The sequence below is a fragment of the Habropoda laboriosa genome, unplaced genomic scaffold, assembly GCF_001263275.1.
Source record: "Habropoda laboriosa isolate 0110345459 unplaced genomic scaffold, ASM126327v1 scaffold106, whole genome shotgun sequence".
Lineage (NCBI taxonomy): Eukaryota > Metazoa > Arthropoda > Insecta > Hymenoptera > Apidae > Habropoda > Habropoda laboriosa.
The window spans coordinates 262-20,314 of NW_017100224.1; the positions used below are offsets into that span (position 1 = coordinate 262).

The 20,053-nt window shown below is 38.6% G+C and overlaps 1 protein-coding gene across 1 annotated transcript in view; it reads left to right on the top strand.

Moving 5' to 3' along the window:
- Nucleotides 1–243: 243 nt before the first annotated feature.
- The window catches only part of LOC108571052 (neurexin-3-like), a gene marked incomplete at its 5' end in the record, with an annotated part of 121,755 nt that continues 101,945 nt past the window's right edge, over nt 244–20,053 (top strand). The window contains 2 exons of the mRNA XM_017933022.1: nt 244–461; nt 13,777–13,885. Of these exons, the coding sequence (XP_017788511.1) occupies nt 244–461; nt 13,777–13,885 (327 nt within the window). The remainder of the gene's footprint in view (nt 462–13,776; nt 13,886–20,053) is intronic.

A 20,053-nucleotide genomic window follows, 5' to 3' on the forward strand; every position in this document is an offset into this window, starting at 1 on the left:
CAGCTGGAGCATCAACGTAATAAATACCACGAAATTATTCTAAAAACGCAAGAACACCCCGAGAAAGACAAACTACCCGATAATTAGTTCTTTCACATACACCCCCGTCCATAAGTCACGGGACAAATGTAATTGTTATCAGCAGAACAGTTCATATCGAAATAAGTAAACTTGATTTATTGTAAAACGGTACGGCGGCGTAGGACACGATCCGCGTTAACCTTTCTTTCTACTCTTCTCTAGATGCATCGACGTTGCACTTGAACGGAACGCAGCAAATGACGGCGCTGATGCCAGAGGATTCCAAGACCCAAGCCGAAGAGATCGTTGTTCGCTTCAAAACAACCAGGCCGCGTGGCCTCCTCTTATCCACGAGTTTGGAAAACAGTCCAGATCGACTGCAAATCTACCTCGAGGAAGGCAAAGCGAAGATGCTGATCCACATCGGCGACAAGGAGAAGGTGAGTCGATTGTTTCCGTCGTGCTTTGGAAAATCTCGCGTATGTTGCCGGTAAATTACGTTCCCGAAAGTTTGACGAAATTGCAATAAGAAGAACGCTGCACTGGATTTCTTCGCGAACTTCTACAAACTCGGGACTTACAACGTGTTTGGTTAATAATACCGTTTTCGTGGAGAAATGCACCGTCGTTTCTTCGCTGTTCTCTAGCTAGCCTCGTTAGAAATCTGAGAATGCCGTAATATGCAGTGACCGTTATATAAGAGTAACAAAGTGGAACACTCTGGAAGAATATTGTTACCTTTTACCCTTTTTACGCGACCTGTGCCCGTTTCTTACCCTTTTCACAGTCGCGATATGAAGTGCGGTAAAGAACGCGTATATTTTTTACGCTTCGAATATAGTTGTATTCGCGATCAAAAAATACGCGTGCCTTTTTTTAATAATTAACGTTGTGCGTGATAAATTTTAGAGCAGGGTGCGTACAACAGCACTTTGCGTCTCTTTTCTAATTGTCTTCCCTCAAGAGTACGAAGTATCAGTCACCAACGAAATAAAGTACAGCAATCAAATGTTAGAAATAATTCGATAAATTCGCAAATCGTCAGCTTTCAAAGCATCTGAATCTAAAAGAAGAAAAAAACTATATAGGTAGGTACGTTTAAAAAAATTGCGAAATAGATGCAACGAAGTAGCTGCAGGTGATGTGGGATTATAAATTCTTCCATGAAAATTGTTCGCGTGTATCCTTAACAACAGCGCATGAGTCTGTCGCTGCAGGTAAATTGAAATCCACGAGCCCCACGGAACGCGATAACGCATGAAAATTCGAACGACGTTGCTCATCCCCCAGCGCGATCATAATTCATCGATTCATTCGGCTCGTTTTTCCGTGACAGAATAAATTGGCTGTAAAAATTCAAATCGAACGAAAATAGACGTGGCCGATGGAGCGGCGCGTATTCATAATTCATGGCGAAGGTTTGAGTTCTTTGGCGGACAGCACTCGTAGGAAAAAGACATTAGGCGTTGCCCTAATACCGACCGGTATTAACACTTTACCGACCGGTAGCGGTTGAACATTCTACGCACTTTCGACCGGTCACTCGGCCACAGATACATCGGTGACACCGGCTCTGCTTAGACTCTAGGCTATTGCGCGGGGAATATACGCGCTTTTTCTTATACCTGTAGAAATATTAAATCAAACTTTGACCGGTTAATAGGCTACCGGTCGGTAAGCGTCGGCGAAAAAAAAAATGGATTAATAGGCTACCGGTCGGTAAGTGTTGGCGGCAAAAAGCCGATTAATAGGCTACCGGTCGGTAAAGTGTTAATATTAACCTGTTAACTCGTCGTTGCTTCACAAGTGCTTGAAACACGGTAGGTCATTTATCGAACAGCTGTTAATTTTTAATTATATTATCATTGTGGATAAATAACACATAAATTTTAATTATTCCACTTTCTTCGTAATTCAAAAATAATTGCGTGAAAAATTGCGTAGTAAAATGATAGCGCAGTTAAGAAGTAACAATAAGTGTGTATGTAAAATTGAAATATTATGAATGAAAAGAATTTTTAACGAAAATTATTTAATAATAATAAGAAGAAGAAGTAATAAATAATTTTTAACGAAAATTATTTAATAATAATAATAAAAAGTATTAAGTAATTTTTAACGAAAACTATTTTAATTACGCGAATTTTTCCGTCATTTTTCTTTCACCTTCTTGGATATCTTTTTTCTAATACTGCTAACGAACAGGTTTGTTGATGAAAATCGAGTTCGGAATGGAGGTGCGAGCGTACACATTCCCATTTTGAATGGAAACTAGTTGAAGCTCCAGCATACAACCTCGTACGATTAGAGGAAGCTGTAATTTACGTTTATGTTTCAATCTCGGCCTCTACACGGTCTCGATAATTGAACGGAATAACTGATGCGCTAATGAACATTTTAATTAGTCCAAGTACGCTCGAATTGTCTTCTAAATGTAAGTATCAAGGAAACCTTCAACGCCAATTAAGAATAACGCTCTCTCGCTTCGTGATTTACAAAAGGGAGAAGAAGAAAAAAAATATATATATAGAATTGCAATTAAAAAATCATCGACTATGTAATCTTTAACGGAATTATAAGTAAACGTGGTTTTACTGAACTGTTCATCATAGATCTTTTCACAGATCAATGAAGATCAAAGAGTGAAAATGTCGATGTATTAATAACGACGCAAACTGCACAAACAGTGAAATTACAGGTTTACACCGTCTATGTACACGCATACATACATACGTGTATATAGATTTGGAGTTGTCCCATTGGTAAGCAAGTGGAAGTGAAAATCAGGTCAGTGGGTGAACATTATCTGCCAATTAAACGGGTCGAATTAATTAACGTTGAGTGGAATTACCGCACTTGCGATATAAATTTCGAAACGGAATTGAGAAAGGACCTGGAGGAAAATTTCGAATAATCAACGTGGATATGTATATGTATTGAAATGCAAAGTTCAACTCGGTGTATTTGGTATTTGTAATTATCGATCGTTTCTTCGTTAAAAATCTTCGATCGTGAAATCTTTAATTGCGTGCATTAAAGTTCTCGTGAATAATTATCACAGAATGAAAATGTTGAAAATTTAAGAAGAATGTTAATTTTAGCAAAAATAGGAGTCTTGTATCCAAATTTTAACAATGCAATCTGATGTATTGTATTAACCCTTTCGTGACCAAATTCCTTTTTTAACCCTGAAAATTTCCACGTAGTGTGCCGTTGGCGCACTTTCGCCTTAATTTAATACTTAATTTTTACCTTTTACACATTTCCATCGAATTTAATGAAATGATAAATTTAAAAATTATTTAAAATTTTTGAAGTTCAAGAGAAAAGATTTTGCGACACCGATTGAAAACCTGCCGCAGCGAAAGGGTTAAGGAATCTCTTATTTGTACCAATGAAAGTGGTCTAATTGAAAAATTTTAAAAAATTTGAATTCATCACTTACCCTGTGTCCCGTCGATCTTTTCATAGAAACGAGTTTTACTATAAAAGCGAGGATTTTGTGAAATATTTTATTACACGATAGAAACAAATTTTTTAATACACTCAAGAGAAAAATTCTAAATATTAAGTATACCTCGAAACGAAAAATATATGACTTAGGTCACTTTGATAATCACCGTGTCTGTAATGGATACTAAATTGCGATAAATTTTTCTGCCCAAATGGGACACGTGTGTCCCATTGTTCACGAAAGGGTTAACTGCTCAGTGATTTCCTCTTTACATCGAAATACAATAAAATATAACAAATTGCATTGAAATCTAATAATTGTGAAAATTGAAAAATCACAATTCCCTCTAAAGATGCAACGGAAGCTATTTTCTTATTCGCTAAATACACCGCGGTGTATAATTTCACATCGTACATTTTCCAACTGCCCTATTACGAGGAATTTTTTCACGTGATTGCAGCTGAACAAGTGTACCACGAAACTGGCTGTAATTAAAAGATAAAGGAAACAGGGATGGGTGAGACTGAAAGGGGTTGGAGAGTTAACGAATTTGCATTATGCATCGAATAATGAACGAATCGTCTCTCCAGCCTCGAAATAGCACAACGATTTATTGATCGGTCGACTGGAAACATCGCGATTGCAAAATTGGTTGCACATACCTACACACTAGCTGATTGCATATATAGAGGCGGAATGCTCGGCATGATCGAAGGTAAACGAAGAGGACCAGGGCTTAGAGGGTGTATTCAGAAATTCATTTGATCTGCGCGGAACAATCGATAGGGGATGGGACATCTGGGACAAACTATGCGATTTTCTGGAAAATATGTTTTTGGTACGAAATTTTAGGATGCAACATTTGTTAGTGATATCGATGTTGATGGGTTTGCAACAGGACCGTATTTACTGTAAGGTGCGTTAGACACAGGCTGGAGCCACATTTTAAAACGTCACTACTCACAAACAACGATATAAAAAGCAGCATAGTTACTTTTAAATATTGAATTCGTAATATAAAGACAAGAGGCCGGTGAAAACTGAAACGCCAAATATGAGTAATTATTTTATTAAATAAGTTAATGAAAGTATAAATGCGCTTCTGGGTTACGAGAATTCTTAGCAATTTTGAGTATAATTGATATATTCATTTATTGAAATTAAATGTATACAATTTTGAAAATGAATAATTATAAATTACTGATAAGTATGGAATAAATTATTGGAAATAATTTGTTAATTGTGGAATAAGTAATGTTGAGTGAAGGGATCTATAACGACACCTGAAATTCACAAAATTATGTACAGTTTTCAATTGAAACAGTCTCTGTACTCCTCATTAAAATTTATCTTCTGTTGTATAATTTTCACAGAGAATGTTGTACGTAAATAATATTTATGCTGTTTCATTCAGAAACGTAACGTTTACTATTAGGACAAAGATGAATAATTTACATTTATTTGTTAATAATTAACCAAATAAATATAACCAATAAAAAAATATTTTGAGTAAGGTTTTTTTCTACTTGCTTGCAAACAAGAAACTAACTTGCTTGTAAACATTTTTCTGAATTCTTGAATTACTCTTACATTATTCTCTTTCCTCAGTTTAATTGCTGCCAAATGAATGTAAATCATTTTTCTTCATACTAACAGTAAATGTATCGTGTTTCTAAATAAACCAACATAATATTATTTATTTACTACCTTCTCTGTTGAAGTTGCACGACGTTAAATAAATTCTAACGAGGTGTACATATGTAAAGTATTTAATATTCATCGTTTAATTTTGATTGTGTATTCGATCGGTGTAGAATAGAGGATATAACAAGAAGGTAACGTATTTGTATTGGTACAACCTAAACAGTATGAATAGACGTGTCATTTAGCATCGAATGCACGATGGAAACAATATGAACCCAGTCAATGATGTAAACAAATCGAATCACGAACTGATCTTCCATTATTCCAATTATACGCGTGTATGCACGTACATATGTATGTCACGAATGATATGTGTGATGTTGTTCAAGCTAATTAGGCGACCCCATTATCTAGATAATAAACAGATCACTGTAGTTTTGATTGGCATTTAGTAACGTGAGCCTGTTCCATTAACAGATATACTCGAAAAAATTGTCAACTATTTTTAAAATAACGACGAAAAAACGGAATACAGTAGTAGGAAACCTTACTTGAAAGGGTGTATTCGTTGGAAAGTGTACGAAAAATGGGTGATTCTTATGAATTTTTTTCCTTCGTAGTGAAAGTTATACATCAGAGCTGCTTCCTTCTCACGAGCAAATTTCCCCTACCGAGGTTCCCCCACTATGCGACTGAGATGATCACGCTCGAAGAGACCTCCCACCACAACTCCAGCGATGGTTTTTTGGTACGAAATGATTGGTACGAACACGCAGAATGTGTAATATAAACAAAAGGCGAGGAGTCCTCCCACCACAACTCCTTAGGTTTTTTTGCGTGGGGGAAATCCTCATAGACTCATACCGGCTAAAACTCCCACGGTGGCCCTTCCTCGGCGTTGCAGGGTGGGCCCGGGATCTCGAAACGAACGCCACCGGGCCCAGTCCACGCCCGGCCCCTCCCTCATGTCGTTCGCGAAGGGAGGGGCGCCACCTCGGAGGGGGTCAACTGGACCCCCTCACCACCGCCGAGGCGTCGCCGGGACCACACCGGCGACGCCCCCACCGCGGGCCGCATGCAATGGGCTGCTGGGACCCCGCCCGACAGCCCTGCAGCCCCGGCGACCCACGCAAATATTTGGGGCGTTCCCCCAAGGGAGGGAGAAAATATACAATATTTAGACTTTCTGCCGCAATAATTATTATAAACCAAGTATAAAGTACAGACAGATTTGAAAGGAAGAAAAAGTATCGATGCTTTTGCACTTCTCCTTGTCCTACATGTCGCGAAAAGATTGCGATATGACAATAGTAATCGCGACACAGTTCTAAAAATGGATTTGTTAAAAAAAAAAATACAGACCGACAGAAACGTATCAGAATAAAAGAACAAAAAAAAAGAGAGGAAGAGAAACAAAAGAATGATTAGTTGACGCACAGAAGCGATGCAAATTACCGTGTGGGGAGCATGGCGGAATCTGATTTTTTGCGGAAAGCTTTCTTTGTAGACGATCGAATATTTAAATAGCGAATTTTAATTAAAGTTTGGCCCCGGTTCGTCAAATATTTACAATCCCCTGATCAATTTCCGAGAAAATTTTCTCTCTCTCTCTCGCTCTGTTTCTGTTTCCCTCGCTCACTCTTGACTTGTTCGCGTGATTCCTCATTTTCTCTCTTACCAATGACTCCTGTTTTCTCTCTTTTTTACACCCTCGCTGTGTTTCTCTCTCTTGCTCTCTCTCGACTTCTCCGCGTGATTCCTCATTTCTCCCTTTTGTCGCTGATCGAGGAGAGACCGAGCCAGCTAGCCAGCTATGTTGACGCGTCTCTTACCCCCTTTTCTTTTTTTCTTTCTCCTACCTTGCGAGCCGGAATCGTTCCGATTTCCTCTCTGGTTAGAGAAGGAAGAAGAATTTCTACATCGGTGGATAGTCAGAGGGAGAAGCAATCGAGGAATGAACGCGATAAGGCGAAGAGAAGACGTTAGTTTCACGAGCTTTTAGAAGACTTCGACGTTCGATAGAGATATTTCCTCCACTTCGATCACGGTAATTCTCACCTAAACGGTAGACCGAACGCCTTTGTGCCGATGAAAAGTATGGTACACTTTGATTTTGGCTGGATATTTTCACATTTGCTGATTATTTTGTGCTCGATGCGAGCGTTAACCCTTTCGATGCGGCAGATTTAACGCGTAACGTGTGTGACAGACGGTAAATTTTTATCCACGGCTGTAGAATTTGTTGTTTTAGCCACGTCGTGTTAAAATTCGGCTCATAAATTAAGGTGAAAGTGCATAAAGAATAAAATTAAGTATTAAATTAAGGTGAAAATGCACCGAAAAGTTTCAACAATACAGTGCGAGCAAATTTTCGAAACGCCTATGGGCGCCAATAGCAATGAAAGGGTTAAGAATACGAAACATTATGTGATAATACTTTGTAAGTTAACAATTGTCTTCTTTTTATTCTACCAAAGTACAAGATACACGTTTGACCCTCTGTTGGTAACCTGGGTCATTAATGACCCAAGCCAAATTTCACTCTGGTATTTCTTCGGAATGAATATTTTTTTTTATTGAAAAAAGTAGAGACTCTGACAAGTATCCCAGAAGTATCGACATCAACCATCAAGGGAATACCTAACATGACCCCCAAGACGTCATTTAGTTAGTTTTAAGTCAGTTTAAGTGGTCAAAATTCCTATATTTATTGTCACCTATCTCACAAACCCGGAATTTCCGCACGAAACCAATACATGGACCACTCAGAAGCCAAAGGGGCTAACTCCGTCAAATTAAATTTATTAAAGTTTTACTTATAAAGAATAAATAAAATTGGAAGAATTTCAAAAAGTGGAATTAATCGTTTTGCCTTCAGAGTGGCTCACGCGTCATTCCGACTCCCTTTTAGAATCGATGAAGACACTTACCTCATTCCGAGGTCTATCACCTCGCCTGGGAATATTACTGAAGATAGAAAAAAATTGTAGAGGAAAGTTTTGCATGGTTTAACAAGCTGTGTTACCCTGCGACTTTTCACGGAAGTGCATCGGTGCAGATGCAAAGTGCAATTACACTCGTTTTTTGAACGCTACTCTATGATTTTTTTATACCAATCGATTCCTCGTGCTATTCTGAATAAAAAAGTATTAAGGTACTCCATACTTTTCGAAATATATATCTCTTTTCCCAGCATCTACAGTAAATGTTCAAACGTTTGCATTCTGAACATTTCCTTGCACTTTTCATCACATTGTTCAGTTGATCCTCTACAATTTCTCTCTATCTTCAATACAACCCAGTTACTAAATACACCCTGTATAGCGTAGACTCAGCTTTATACGTATTTCGCCAGATCTTGTTTAGGATTGTTGAGGATTTTTTTACATTTTTCTCTCCCGATAAACTAATGTCCGGAGAGTTCCACTAAAGTCGCGCGATAATTGTAGTGTGCGCTCTTTTGTGTTCGCTCTTTTATCAACTAGGTGTGTTTTTTCATTGGTTTTTTCATTCGAACGTGTAGGAGGTGGTGGAAGTGTGTGGTGATTGGTTTTTCGGGATGCTTGAGGAGTGTCTGCCTGATGGTGTGGAAATTGTTGTTACATAGATTTGTCATATTGCTGTGTACATAGGATTACTGGTGTCGAGGGTCTGTTTTATGGTCTTGACGCATGTGGTGTCCGGGTGTAGAGTCTTCGAAATTTTTACTGTAATAAAACAATTGACGGGCCATACCAGTTAAGACTTCTCTTTACAAATACTGTTTCTATGGAAAAGGCCGATGTATTGTACGGTCGTCGGTACGCCCGAACAGTTGTTTTCCTACAATTTCTCTCTATCTTCAATAACAACCCAGTTGTAACTCAGCCCAAATACTAGATACACCCTGTACAGCGTAGATTCAACTTTACCACGTATTTCGCCCGATCTCGATTAAATGAAATTGTTCATCGGACAGCAGGTGTCTTAATGATATCTTTAATAACGCTCTAGCCAAACATCCCTGGCAGTTGGAGCGAGGCAAAAGGACCGCGCGCGCCATTCGACAATCGATAAACGGTATCGCGCAGCGCGGCACAATTGAACACTTTATGCAGCTGCGATTTCCTGGACTGAGCTGAGTTCAATCACGTTCCCGATGAATTCGATAAAGCCCGATCGAGCTGAAGCACCGCGACAAAACGACCTTTAATTGCCGGATTGATTCGTAGGTGATGGTAGAGGCGCGCGATTAACCGAGTGTGAGTCGGCGATAAAGTTCTCCCAGGGGAACCGTAATATCCGCCTACTGATAGACTTTCTATGTAATTTCACTTGGCTCTCGCTGGTAAGAGTGCTTTTTCGCGTCACCTTGCGAACCTTCCCTGCCAGGCGTGGCCAGCCGACGTTACATTTCCACGCCAAGTCTTCGTTATTCCAGTCAAGATTTTGCGTGTCCTTTTTGCGACTCGACCGTGATAAAACTTCGACTTTGAATGGAACGAAAAATTCTGTACATTTGTAGAGTGTGTGTGTTGGATAAAAGGTTCGGAATTGTGTTGCGTTATATCGAGTACCATTTTTCAACCAGTCGGATGGCTTTGAAAGGAAAGGTTGGTGAAGAGTTTCGATGTTTACTAATTTCAAGATTTAAGGCTTTCACGGCCTGGATCATGATTATTATTGAGCATTAACGGTCATATATACACTACCGCTCATGGAAGTATGGACACTTAAGAATTAAAAGAAAAACTAAATGCAGAAGTTGCTTAATACAGAATAATTTTATTTTTGGTCAGTTCTTTGTTTGATAAACATAAAATTAACGAATACGAACGAAACGAATTAAGGACTTCTAAAATTAAATTTTCTTTTCATCAAAAAATCCTCCTTTGGCAAAGTGTCCATACTTCCATGAGCGGCAGTGTATGTGCACCTATTGCTCATCGAGGTAAAAAAGATATTGCAAAATATATTACATATTTAAGCTGGCAATTTAAAAATTACTTCATTCGTACCTGTGAATAAACCCAAAGTGACACACTCGACAGAGGAATCCAAAGGGTTGAGAAGAACTTAGCGATGGATTATCCTCGTTTCAAGGAACGACGAAAAAAAAAAGAAAGCGCACGAATCGTATGAAAATCATAATGAATCTCACCGGAGACTATCGTAAACGTCGGCAATTGAAAGCTCGTCACCGGTGCCGATTGAAAATAACGCTTAAATTTCACAGAGGCGAACGCGAGCGATAGCTGGTGGTGCAAAGGTGACGTCAGGTGACAAACGTGTGTCAGGTGCCACGTGATAGATGAATATCGCGGCTGGCAGGCGTGGACCAAACCAGTTAGCAGATAGTGACGAGTTGCCCGGATTTATGGTGGTTTAACCAAACGAGAGGCGCCGTGTGTTGTTAGTTTATCGATGCTACCATACTCCGGGCACGGTTAACTATACATGTACCGAGATCGTTACGCGAGCCTTGAATAACGGGGTCGCGCATACATTTCGCGTGCTCTCTCGCGTTATGAAAATACACACGGAACCGAAGGTAGATTTGCGTTAATCATCACACCTTCGTGCAGCGAAAATTTCTTTACCCTTTTCGAGTATGATCATTTTTCTAGAAAGTCCTGTTTCCACGAAATTATCGACCGTCCTTTGAAGATACGCAATTTGATTTCATCTGAGAATATACTTATCTAGGACAGTAGGAAACTTCTTTTTTTTTCTATGAATTAATATTCATGAATCAAGGGGATGGTAGTAATTTGTGATTATATGTACCATTTGCAGTTTTTCTTGATATTATGTGTGCACCTGGATATATGCATTCGGAACGCAAAAGGATGTAAGATTTCCTCTTGTTGCTTAGAAATGTTATGCAGAGAACGTTGTTCTCTTCTACGGTCCCTGTTTCTTCCTTTGTCGTCGTGTCAGCGGAAAGGATATAATAATCTTATCGTTACACGTATAATACTAACTTAAACACTATTTATTTGATAAGGCGTATTTATTTAATACGCATTATCTTTTATTTCACCGAGAAGAACATAGATCCCCCCGCTCTACTAGACCGGGTACATCGATATCGATCGATGCCCGATTGGGAAAATCCCTAGGATCAGGATCGCCCTCTCTCTACACAAATCTCACAAATCTCTACAATTTTCTTAATATTTCACATTTCGTTATAAACATATACGTACGAAATACAACAAAAAGTATAATATCTATTGGATTTAGGCAATAAATTAAAAGGTGATATTTCAATTATAAACTATTCTTTATTTTCATACGCGAGGAAGGCACGTCGAAGGAAAATAAAAGCATATCAGCGTCCACCCATACTAAACAGATGATTACTATGTCATTCTTCTACACTTCGTTCAATTTAAGAGTAACCTCGTTTCGGACATGAGACGTGCCTAAGGCAGGGCTGGAACCACTAGAACCTCCACTTAACCACCTACGTTTTTCTCCGTCTTACCCTCTGCTACGCTCTCCGTCTATGCGCAGAACGGAGGAAAATTGGTCCGAGAGCGAGGTTACTCTTATTTTGAACGATGTATATATGTATAGAACGTCCAAACCCCCCACTTAACCGCCTACGGTTTTCTCCGTCTTACCCTCTGCTACGCTCTCCGTCTATGCGCAGAACGGAGGAGAATCGGTCCGAGAGCAAGGTTATTCTTAAATTGAACGAAGTGTATATATGTTTATATTAACCTGTCTCAGTATGTTGATCATTTTTTCTGTTACCACTGCACATAAGCACTCATTTCTCCTAATAATCCAACAATATCAATTTTTCTTCCCCAAATCGAACGAATTAGTTCAATCGAATTTTCGCTAAAGAGATTAAAAAAAAAAACTATTAATTCACTTAAAGCCCTTTATCCAGAATCTTTGCAGTTCACTTTAGCAGCCCGACAGATCGTTAAACGCCAGCCCCGAAAACTATGTAGGCTCGTTGTGTATCCCTAATGGCGAGCGGTCGCTTGGTTCTAATTGCTCGCGCTCAAGTATCCATTATTGCATCCGCACGACGTAATTCAATCGGCGCGTTTCCGCCCGAAGCGTTTTCATTGCGCCGCGAATGGCGCGAATTTCCTCGGGGTTTGAACGGTTGTATCCTGGAACACGCAATCAATCTCATTTCAAGGCGGCCGGTAAGCACAAAATCGAGCCGGAAATTCCAGACTTGCGGCCTGGCTAGAATATCGAATACTGTCGATTTCGGCAACGAAACCGTGATTCTCCAAGATTCCGACCTGCAGTTTCTCGTTGAAACAGTAACGACCACCGGCAATCCTCCTGTGTCACGGTAACTATGAGAACACGGTGCAAAAATTGCGACAGTCCTGTAACACGATATTTTAATAACACGGTTTCCATATAGCACGATTTAACCCTTACGTCAATTGTCACGTGGTCTACTTTATCGTCCAATTTTAGTAGTTTTCTGATAGCAAACTTCTAAACTTGAAGCAAACACGGATAGGAAATGTGCAGAATACCAACGATTTGGCGGGAAATTCAAATCTTTTACCGGGAAGATCAAATATTTTAAGTGAAAAAATATGCAAAAGGGTACCCGGGTATACACATAAGGGTTGAATAAACTTGGACAACCTTCATTCGAGCCACTCAGAAGCCAAAATGATTTTAAACTCCGTGAACTCTACTTTCTGATATTCTTCCAATTTTAGTATCAAAGCACCTGCTTGGTGCAAATTTGATAAATTTTATTTTATAGAGTTAATCACTTTCACTTCTCATATAGCACAAACTTTTCCATCACACTGTGTGAATTAAAATTAACAGAGAATTCCCCTTGTGTACATAATAACAGCGTTCTCTCCACTTCTTTATCAGCGATGCACAATTCGCATTCGTGAATCTTAATAAAAACTAACTCGGTAGACAGTCTCTTGCTAATAAATTCAGACGTAGTAATGTAATTGTTCAATAGAGTAACTTTTGCCTCGTTTAATTTTCTTTTATTGTCGCAGTTGGACAGCATTGGTATTTTACACTCTCCTGTAACACTGTACTAATTAACCATGTTATAAGAGGGTTGCCTGTAGTTGATTAGCCAAATTTGTCCTGTAGGTATACCGCTTCGTTTGGTAGTTTGATTAGAATGATTCTTTCAACGCTGTTAAATGTTAACAGATTAAATAGGTGGTATAGCTGATGTTAGTCTAACTTTGATGTTTGACGTTCGTTTGATCGCAAAGTAGCCTATTTTGTAATGCTAAAAGGGATGTGCGGGGAATTGTAATGTTGAACGTTGAAAACCACGAGCACGCACTGAAACGTTTTTTTTTTTAGAAAATATAGATATTTAGGAGAGAAAGGAATAACACGCGTTTAACACGATAATTGTTTTTATTACATGTTTTATATAAAGAGTGGTAAAACCGGAGGTGAAAATAAACCGAAAATAAAGAATAAAATTTTTTCCTGAGAAGCTTAGTTTTCGAGAAAATCGAAGTTGCATCGGGTTTGCATTAGGTTATTGCAGATGAAACGATCGAGGTGTTAATCAAGCTATCAACGTGTCTAATTTCAGTGAAAATATAATATTTATTAATCCAATCAAGTTACTCTACCCGAGTTTTATTTTAACGTCCAACAAAAAATGACAAATGCGGTGTCTCTTTTTGTTTCAGATACTGGTTGCTGGGCAAGGTTTAAACGACGATATGTGGCACACGCTAAGATTCTCCAGGAGAGCGAATTCCGTGAAGTTCCAAGTTGACGACGAAACTGCTGTACGGGGTGAGTGAACTACCTTCTTAATTAATTGCATTAATAAATTGTGTAACAATAAGTCGTAAAGAAGAGAATTTATAAGAGAGATACTGTAACGTGTTCAATTATTACGATTCGAGCGAAGTTACTTATTGTTACGAAAATCGTTTTCTGATCTCGACAATTGAAAGTTATAACCATAAAAAATTCCTTTACTTTCTGTAAAACCAATGATTTGCATACGTTTCTTTACATCTGAAGAAATCAGTGTTGCAATATTTTTTGACTTTTCAATTAATGTCACAGTGACGTCACAGCGTAAGCTAAAATCTGATTAAAAAGGAGTCACAAGCGTAGTTAATAAGAGTTATAAGCATAAGAGCAAAGAACATTTTTTATATCTGCCGAAATCGAAATTGCAATATTTTTTTACTTTTCAATTAATGTCATAGCGACGTCGCAGCGTAAACTAAACTCTGAATAAAAGTCCTTTTTTTTTTTTCAAAAAATTGTATATATGTGAAATTAAACAGTGTTGGAAATTGGCCAAATTTGCGGTAGAATCGATAATACAAGGGAACCAACGCAAGCAACAGCGACTCTTATCAGGTTCCTCTTGTTCACCGTGCGCCATTATACAATTCACTTTTTGGGTTTTCACGCGACGTATCTAGTCACACACCGGTGATCTCTTTCGTGCTTTTTGAGACACGAATACAAAAGGGGACTCGTTCGCATTCGAATTCGTACTCGACTGGCTGCAACTAGCAAGCTCGAAAGGCGAAAATATTCCTATTCAGATCCGTTGTTCGTTTTTACGGACACGTGTGCGTGTCGATACACTGTAAATCGGCATTTAAAAATTATTCTGGATATTCTCGTGTCGCGAATGAACTCGTTAGTTCTTCTACAAATAGGTGCAAAAATGTTGCTACCTACGCTGATCAAGAATCGCAAGAAATATCACTGCCATTTTAACAATATTCACACGAGTCATCAATTTATATCTTATATATAGTAGTAATACAACTTTTGAATATTTACCCTCCGTAGGTAATCTGGGTCTCTAATGACCCAAGTGAAATTTCACTTCCCTTATTTAAAAAAGTTACAAAAATGTGACTTAACGAACAATTGTATAACGTAACAGAGACTTTAATAAGTATTCCAGAATTTTTCAGATTTATCGAAAGCTTGAAACAGTTAAGAAATTAGACTTAGGCACAAACTACCCAGTTTACCTACCGAGTGTGAAAAAATATGTTCTCTTATGGAGGGTTAAATGACTTACAATTAGCAATAGAAGCCACTCGGTGTCTTTAAACAATTAAGAACTTCCATTTGAATGTAATCTGAATGACAGAAGGCGTTAAAAAATATTGTAGAAATATTGTAGGTTAGATCGGATATTGTCGAAGGCGTTGAAAAATATCGTAGATAAAACGTATTATATTTTCATAACAGAAAAGACGATACGAATAGAAGCAATCTAAATCAAACTCAAAATAGGTCAACTTTCGTGAATTGTCAAATTTGACAATTTGGAAACCGATCAACTATTTTGCAGCTGCATCGGACGTACAATTTACCTGACGGGAAGAGCTATTCTAAACGTTGTTCGAACAAGCCACCGTTCGCGTTCGTGCGAACAGCTCGCGTGTTACAGCAGCAACCATGTTAAAAAGTCACGGCGATTTTTTTTTTTTTTTTCGACGTCAGTGTGAAGTTACATCAAGATAGCTTTCGGGCAGGTTTTCCATTTTCAACTGGACGCCATTTATATTTCATTCGATGCCTCGCGGTGGCATAAGCTTTTGACGAAAGCACGAAACTGAATTTCGAGGATTATGTAATATTCATTTAAAGTGTTTCGCGAATTTTTATTTTTCTTCTCTTTTCCTTTCGGCCTCCCGGTTTTTGTGCAACTCCATATTCAAACGGGAAATACGGTTTTCAAAAGGAGTGATATTTTCGATACTTTTGATCCTCGTGAATGTTCAAATTGGACGGCAAGTTTTTGTGAGATTTATAACGAGTCGTCTCTATTTAACGTTGGTATAAAGTTTACAAATTTAAGAGAGTGTTTTCTCCTCAAAAGAATCCTCTTTCTTCCTGTATGAACGCTTCGCATAATTTCAATTTCGTCATTCTGGCAATTAATTTTTCAATCGTTTCCAATTTAATATTGCTCCAAGTTTCTTGTAAATATCTCTACATATCTATTTTAGACGCTGGGCATTCTTTTTATATTAATTAGTCGAATTATAATTTCAATTTCGATCTTACATCGTATAATGCTATTTTAATGTATAAGTACAACTGTTGCAGATGTTTCTATGAAAAAGCTAATTTAAAATAAAAATAATATTACCTAAAATACTTAAAGTACAATATTTCCCTTTATATCTATTTTCTAAGAAATTGATAAAAATCACATTACTCTAAATTTTACCTTAATACAATATTTCCCTTCACATATGTTCTCTAAGAAATTAATAAAAATTACATTACTCTAATTTTCACCTTTACAAACACCATAACGGAAAAGTTTAAAACAGTGTACCTACCGAGCAGTAAAAACAATGAAAATTATCGAGCCAAATTAAAGGAAGGAATTTGTCCCCTTTACGAACGAATTGATAAAACGTATCGAAACTTCTGCAACTGTAAAACGTCTCGTAACACCGAGAAGTGGCTCGTAACAGTTAACACTGCGTTCCAATCTGTCCCACGTTCTTTATCGCCTCGAACCTAATCGGATTGTCTCTCATTGCCGACAATAGTCTCTGAGCGTAGCTGCCAACGGTGCTGCCTGGGTGTTACCCATTTACCCTGTACAGCAAACCGTCGACGGGACGCAGCGTTCCAAAGGCAATCAACCGTTTTACGTCTGGTATAGACACACAATTTATTCTGTTCTGTACTCCTTATCCGTTTCGACGTTCCCAACATCGTGTCGTTTCATTTGCATCGATACACTTCGTAACGGGAGCCCGGAAACAGCAGCGATACCCTGCTGATTCCTTATTTCCGTTCCATCGTAACTTGAAACGTGTAACAGCAGCTCTTCGAACTTTCAATGATTCCGCGTACCCGCGTTAGATTGAACGTTAGTCGGTGGTGTCTTAATGTGTGTAGATTCATATTGCAAATTGATATCGCGACGGGGTGTTGTAACGATTGGTAAAGGAAATTTTATTCGTTAGAGTGAACTTGAAGGGACTGCAATGCGTAGACAGTTTGAAAACACAATAAGGAAACATGTAAGGAAAATGAAAGAATAGACGCGTAACTGATGCTAAAGGCTTTATTCGTGAGGTGTGGGTTGGCTTGGTTAGTTTCAAATTGTAATCTGATTAACGTTATTAATATGTTGAATATTATGAATATTATGTAAAATAATATTTTTGTTAACGATACAAATGTCTTGCTGCGACAGACGATATAACATTAGTGCGTCGCCGACGGCTCGTTCGCCGTCTTTATACGCCGCGATGACGCGCGCCCGACCGTTAGTCCAAAAAGGCCCGAATCGCACACGCCACCGAGGCGGCACCTCAAAGTGCCGATCTGATCACTCGCGTGACGGCACAACAATTTTAATACACCTTCATTTCTTTCTTCTCACTAACCTGACATGTATTATTTTAACCTAAAAAATATTGCTAACAAGTGTAAGAAATGCGAGATTCCGGCGGCAAAGTGGTGGCCTGGGATTTGTCACCCAGGAAGAGAAAGCGCGCGGGTACCTGAGGGTCCCATAAACCGAGCCCTTTCCCTGGAAAGTCGAACGAGGGGGCTCCAACGGCTTTTCGGAGCAACGTGGAATACGACGCGGAAAGGACATTCTGGAAAGAACCGTCGAGCAAGACGGACGCCGGGAATCTTAAGCAGCGTTTAAAAATAAAGACTAAGTTATTTTTGGGATACCGCACTATCCAGATATTAGTTCTTTGTTTTCCGAGTGTTTCTTACACAAGGAATTCATAAGTAATTAACTTATTTTCGTCGTTAGAAATTCTACGTTAACCATTCTTAATATATTGTGCTGCTGTCTGTTTGGCACATCATTGGAAATTACTTGAAACGTGATTTGTTAATGCAGGACGAACACGAAGGTAACGAAAAATGCTTGCGAAGTTACTTTCTTGTGAACCTGTCGATAATTTACAGACGTCAAGCTTAATATCCGCCTAAGCTGTCAAAGCGTAATTATTATCGAAAATATCGGCTTGTCGGAGGTGTTTTCGTTGTACTTTCTTCGAGAATTTTTCACGAGAGCAGGCCATGTTGTTTCTCGGTCATTGGACGTTTGAATAATTAACGAATATTGTCGAGAAGAAATTTCGCAAGAATTGACGCGGAGACACTCACAGGAGCGGTGGAAAATTAGAAATTCACAGTAATTTCTCAACGCAACTTTCGCAATTATTAATGCGAAATTGATCGATTAGACTAAAACGTTAATAATATTTCCTTTTTTATATATATTATTAGTTGCATTAGATTTATTTTTACAACACAGTGATTTAACCATTTGCAACCCTCTGGTGCCATTCGTAACGTGCACCATAACTCCGTTCAATTTTCATTAATATCAAACTAAAGCAAATTAACGAAGGAAATAAAACTAAATAAATTAATGAACATTACTAATTTTTCCTTTTAAAAGAAGAGCTCGATCGTATCGAAAAATGCTTAGATTGCAGAGGTCAGAGTTAAGTAACATTTCTTCGCCAGATTTAGTACGACATATCAGCAGAAATTACGAGATTCCGGGCTGAATAATTTTATAGTGACTGTTTAGGTTCGTTTCACATCCCGTAAGTGTCCTAAAATTTCTAAAATACCTTCAAAAATCTCATGTTTCTCAATTCAGAGTCACGATAACTCAACGACTAACCCATCATTGCGCAAAATCTTGATTAAAATTGCGTAATGATAAGTACGACCTACTGCATAAATTCATTAACCCTTTCGCGACGGCGGAACGAGCCATTAGTACGCCACTAACGAACGGGTCGTCGTGCACACCGTACACATTAAGAGTGTCTCGCGTTTTTTCAAATCTTAGAGGATTTCGTTGGAACAGCAGAGGACTGAAGGGTGCATCGGATAAAGGGAATGTTGTTGAGGCCTTGTTCTGTATTTTAAAATAAATCTTCACTTTGAGTTGTCGAGGCGCGAGCCAATGCGACGCGCTTAGTGGATGCCGGATATAACCGGCGCTAGCCAGTGTCAAGCATTTAGTGGATGCCGGATATAACCGGCGCTGGTCGCGAAAGGGTTAAATGTGATGCATAATTAATTTCGGTAATTTCACCGAACTCAGACACGTACAAACTTCGTACCTATGCGCACACGTAAGTATGCAAAGATGTGAACGAGTGCTACTCAAGGATGGATATGTTATCTACGTAGACGTGCATAGGAATGATGTTGGATGATACTCGCGGCGACGATCGTTACAGCGCAGCTCTTACGTTAAAAAATTAGAAGCCTCGAGTGCTTGCAAGTTCAGAGACGCGTAAAGCGCGAGCAGGGAGCTTTCAGAAAAGAAAATTGCAGACGGTGCGTGAAAGGCGGAAGTGAAATGAAACGTGAAAGACTTCCGTATCGCTGCGACTCGGAAGCAGAAGAGCATCGAAGCTGTAGAAGCCACCTTTCGGAAGACAGAATTGTTGAAAGAAAACTTTTTTTATAATTTCAGCATTTAATATTTAAAAGAAGAATTTTTCTTCATACAATATTTCTTTGCTTACTTTATGTTTATCTTTCCAGAAATTTTTGCTATTAAAGTAGGAGTAAGGTGTTTGGTAGTAAGACGCATTGTATCTTCCTGTACAATTTTCCGCGAGTTTTACTCATATTTTTTCGTATACCTTCGAATTTTTGAATCTTCGTCCTGCTTATTGGTCGAAATAATCGTTCGCAGAAGTGCAATAAATGTTTCATTTGAATACGTCCGCCGAGATTTTGTTGCATTTTGAGAGACAGCTGGTAGCCGAACCTTCGATACATGTAAAACTGTAAAATTCACACTGTTCGACGTTGGAAAACCCGATCTCCCTTCGAATAGCTTGATTTAACTGACTTCCCTTACACGCGATATACCTACTCCATAACGGAAATGGAACTGTCGATAATTTCCAAGAAATATGAAACACTTCTGGTGATATAGGAGAGCCGGAAAAT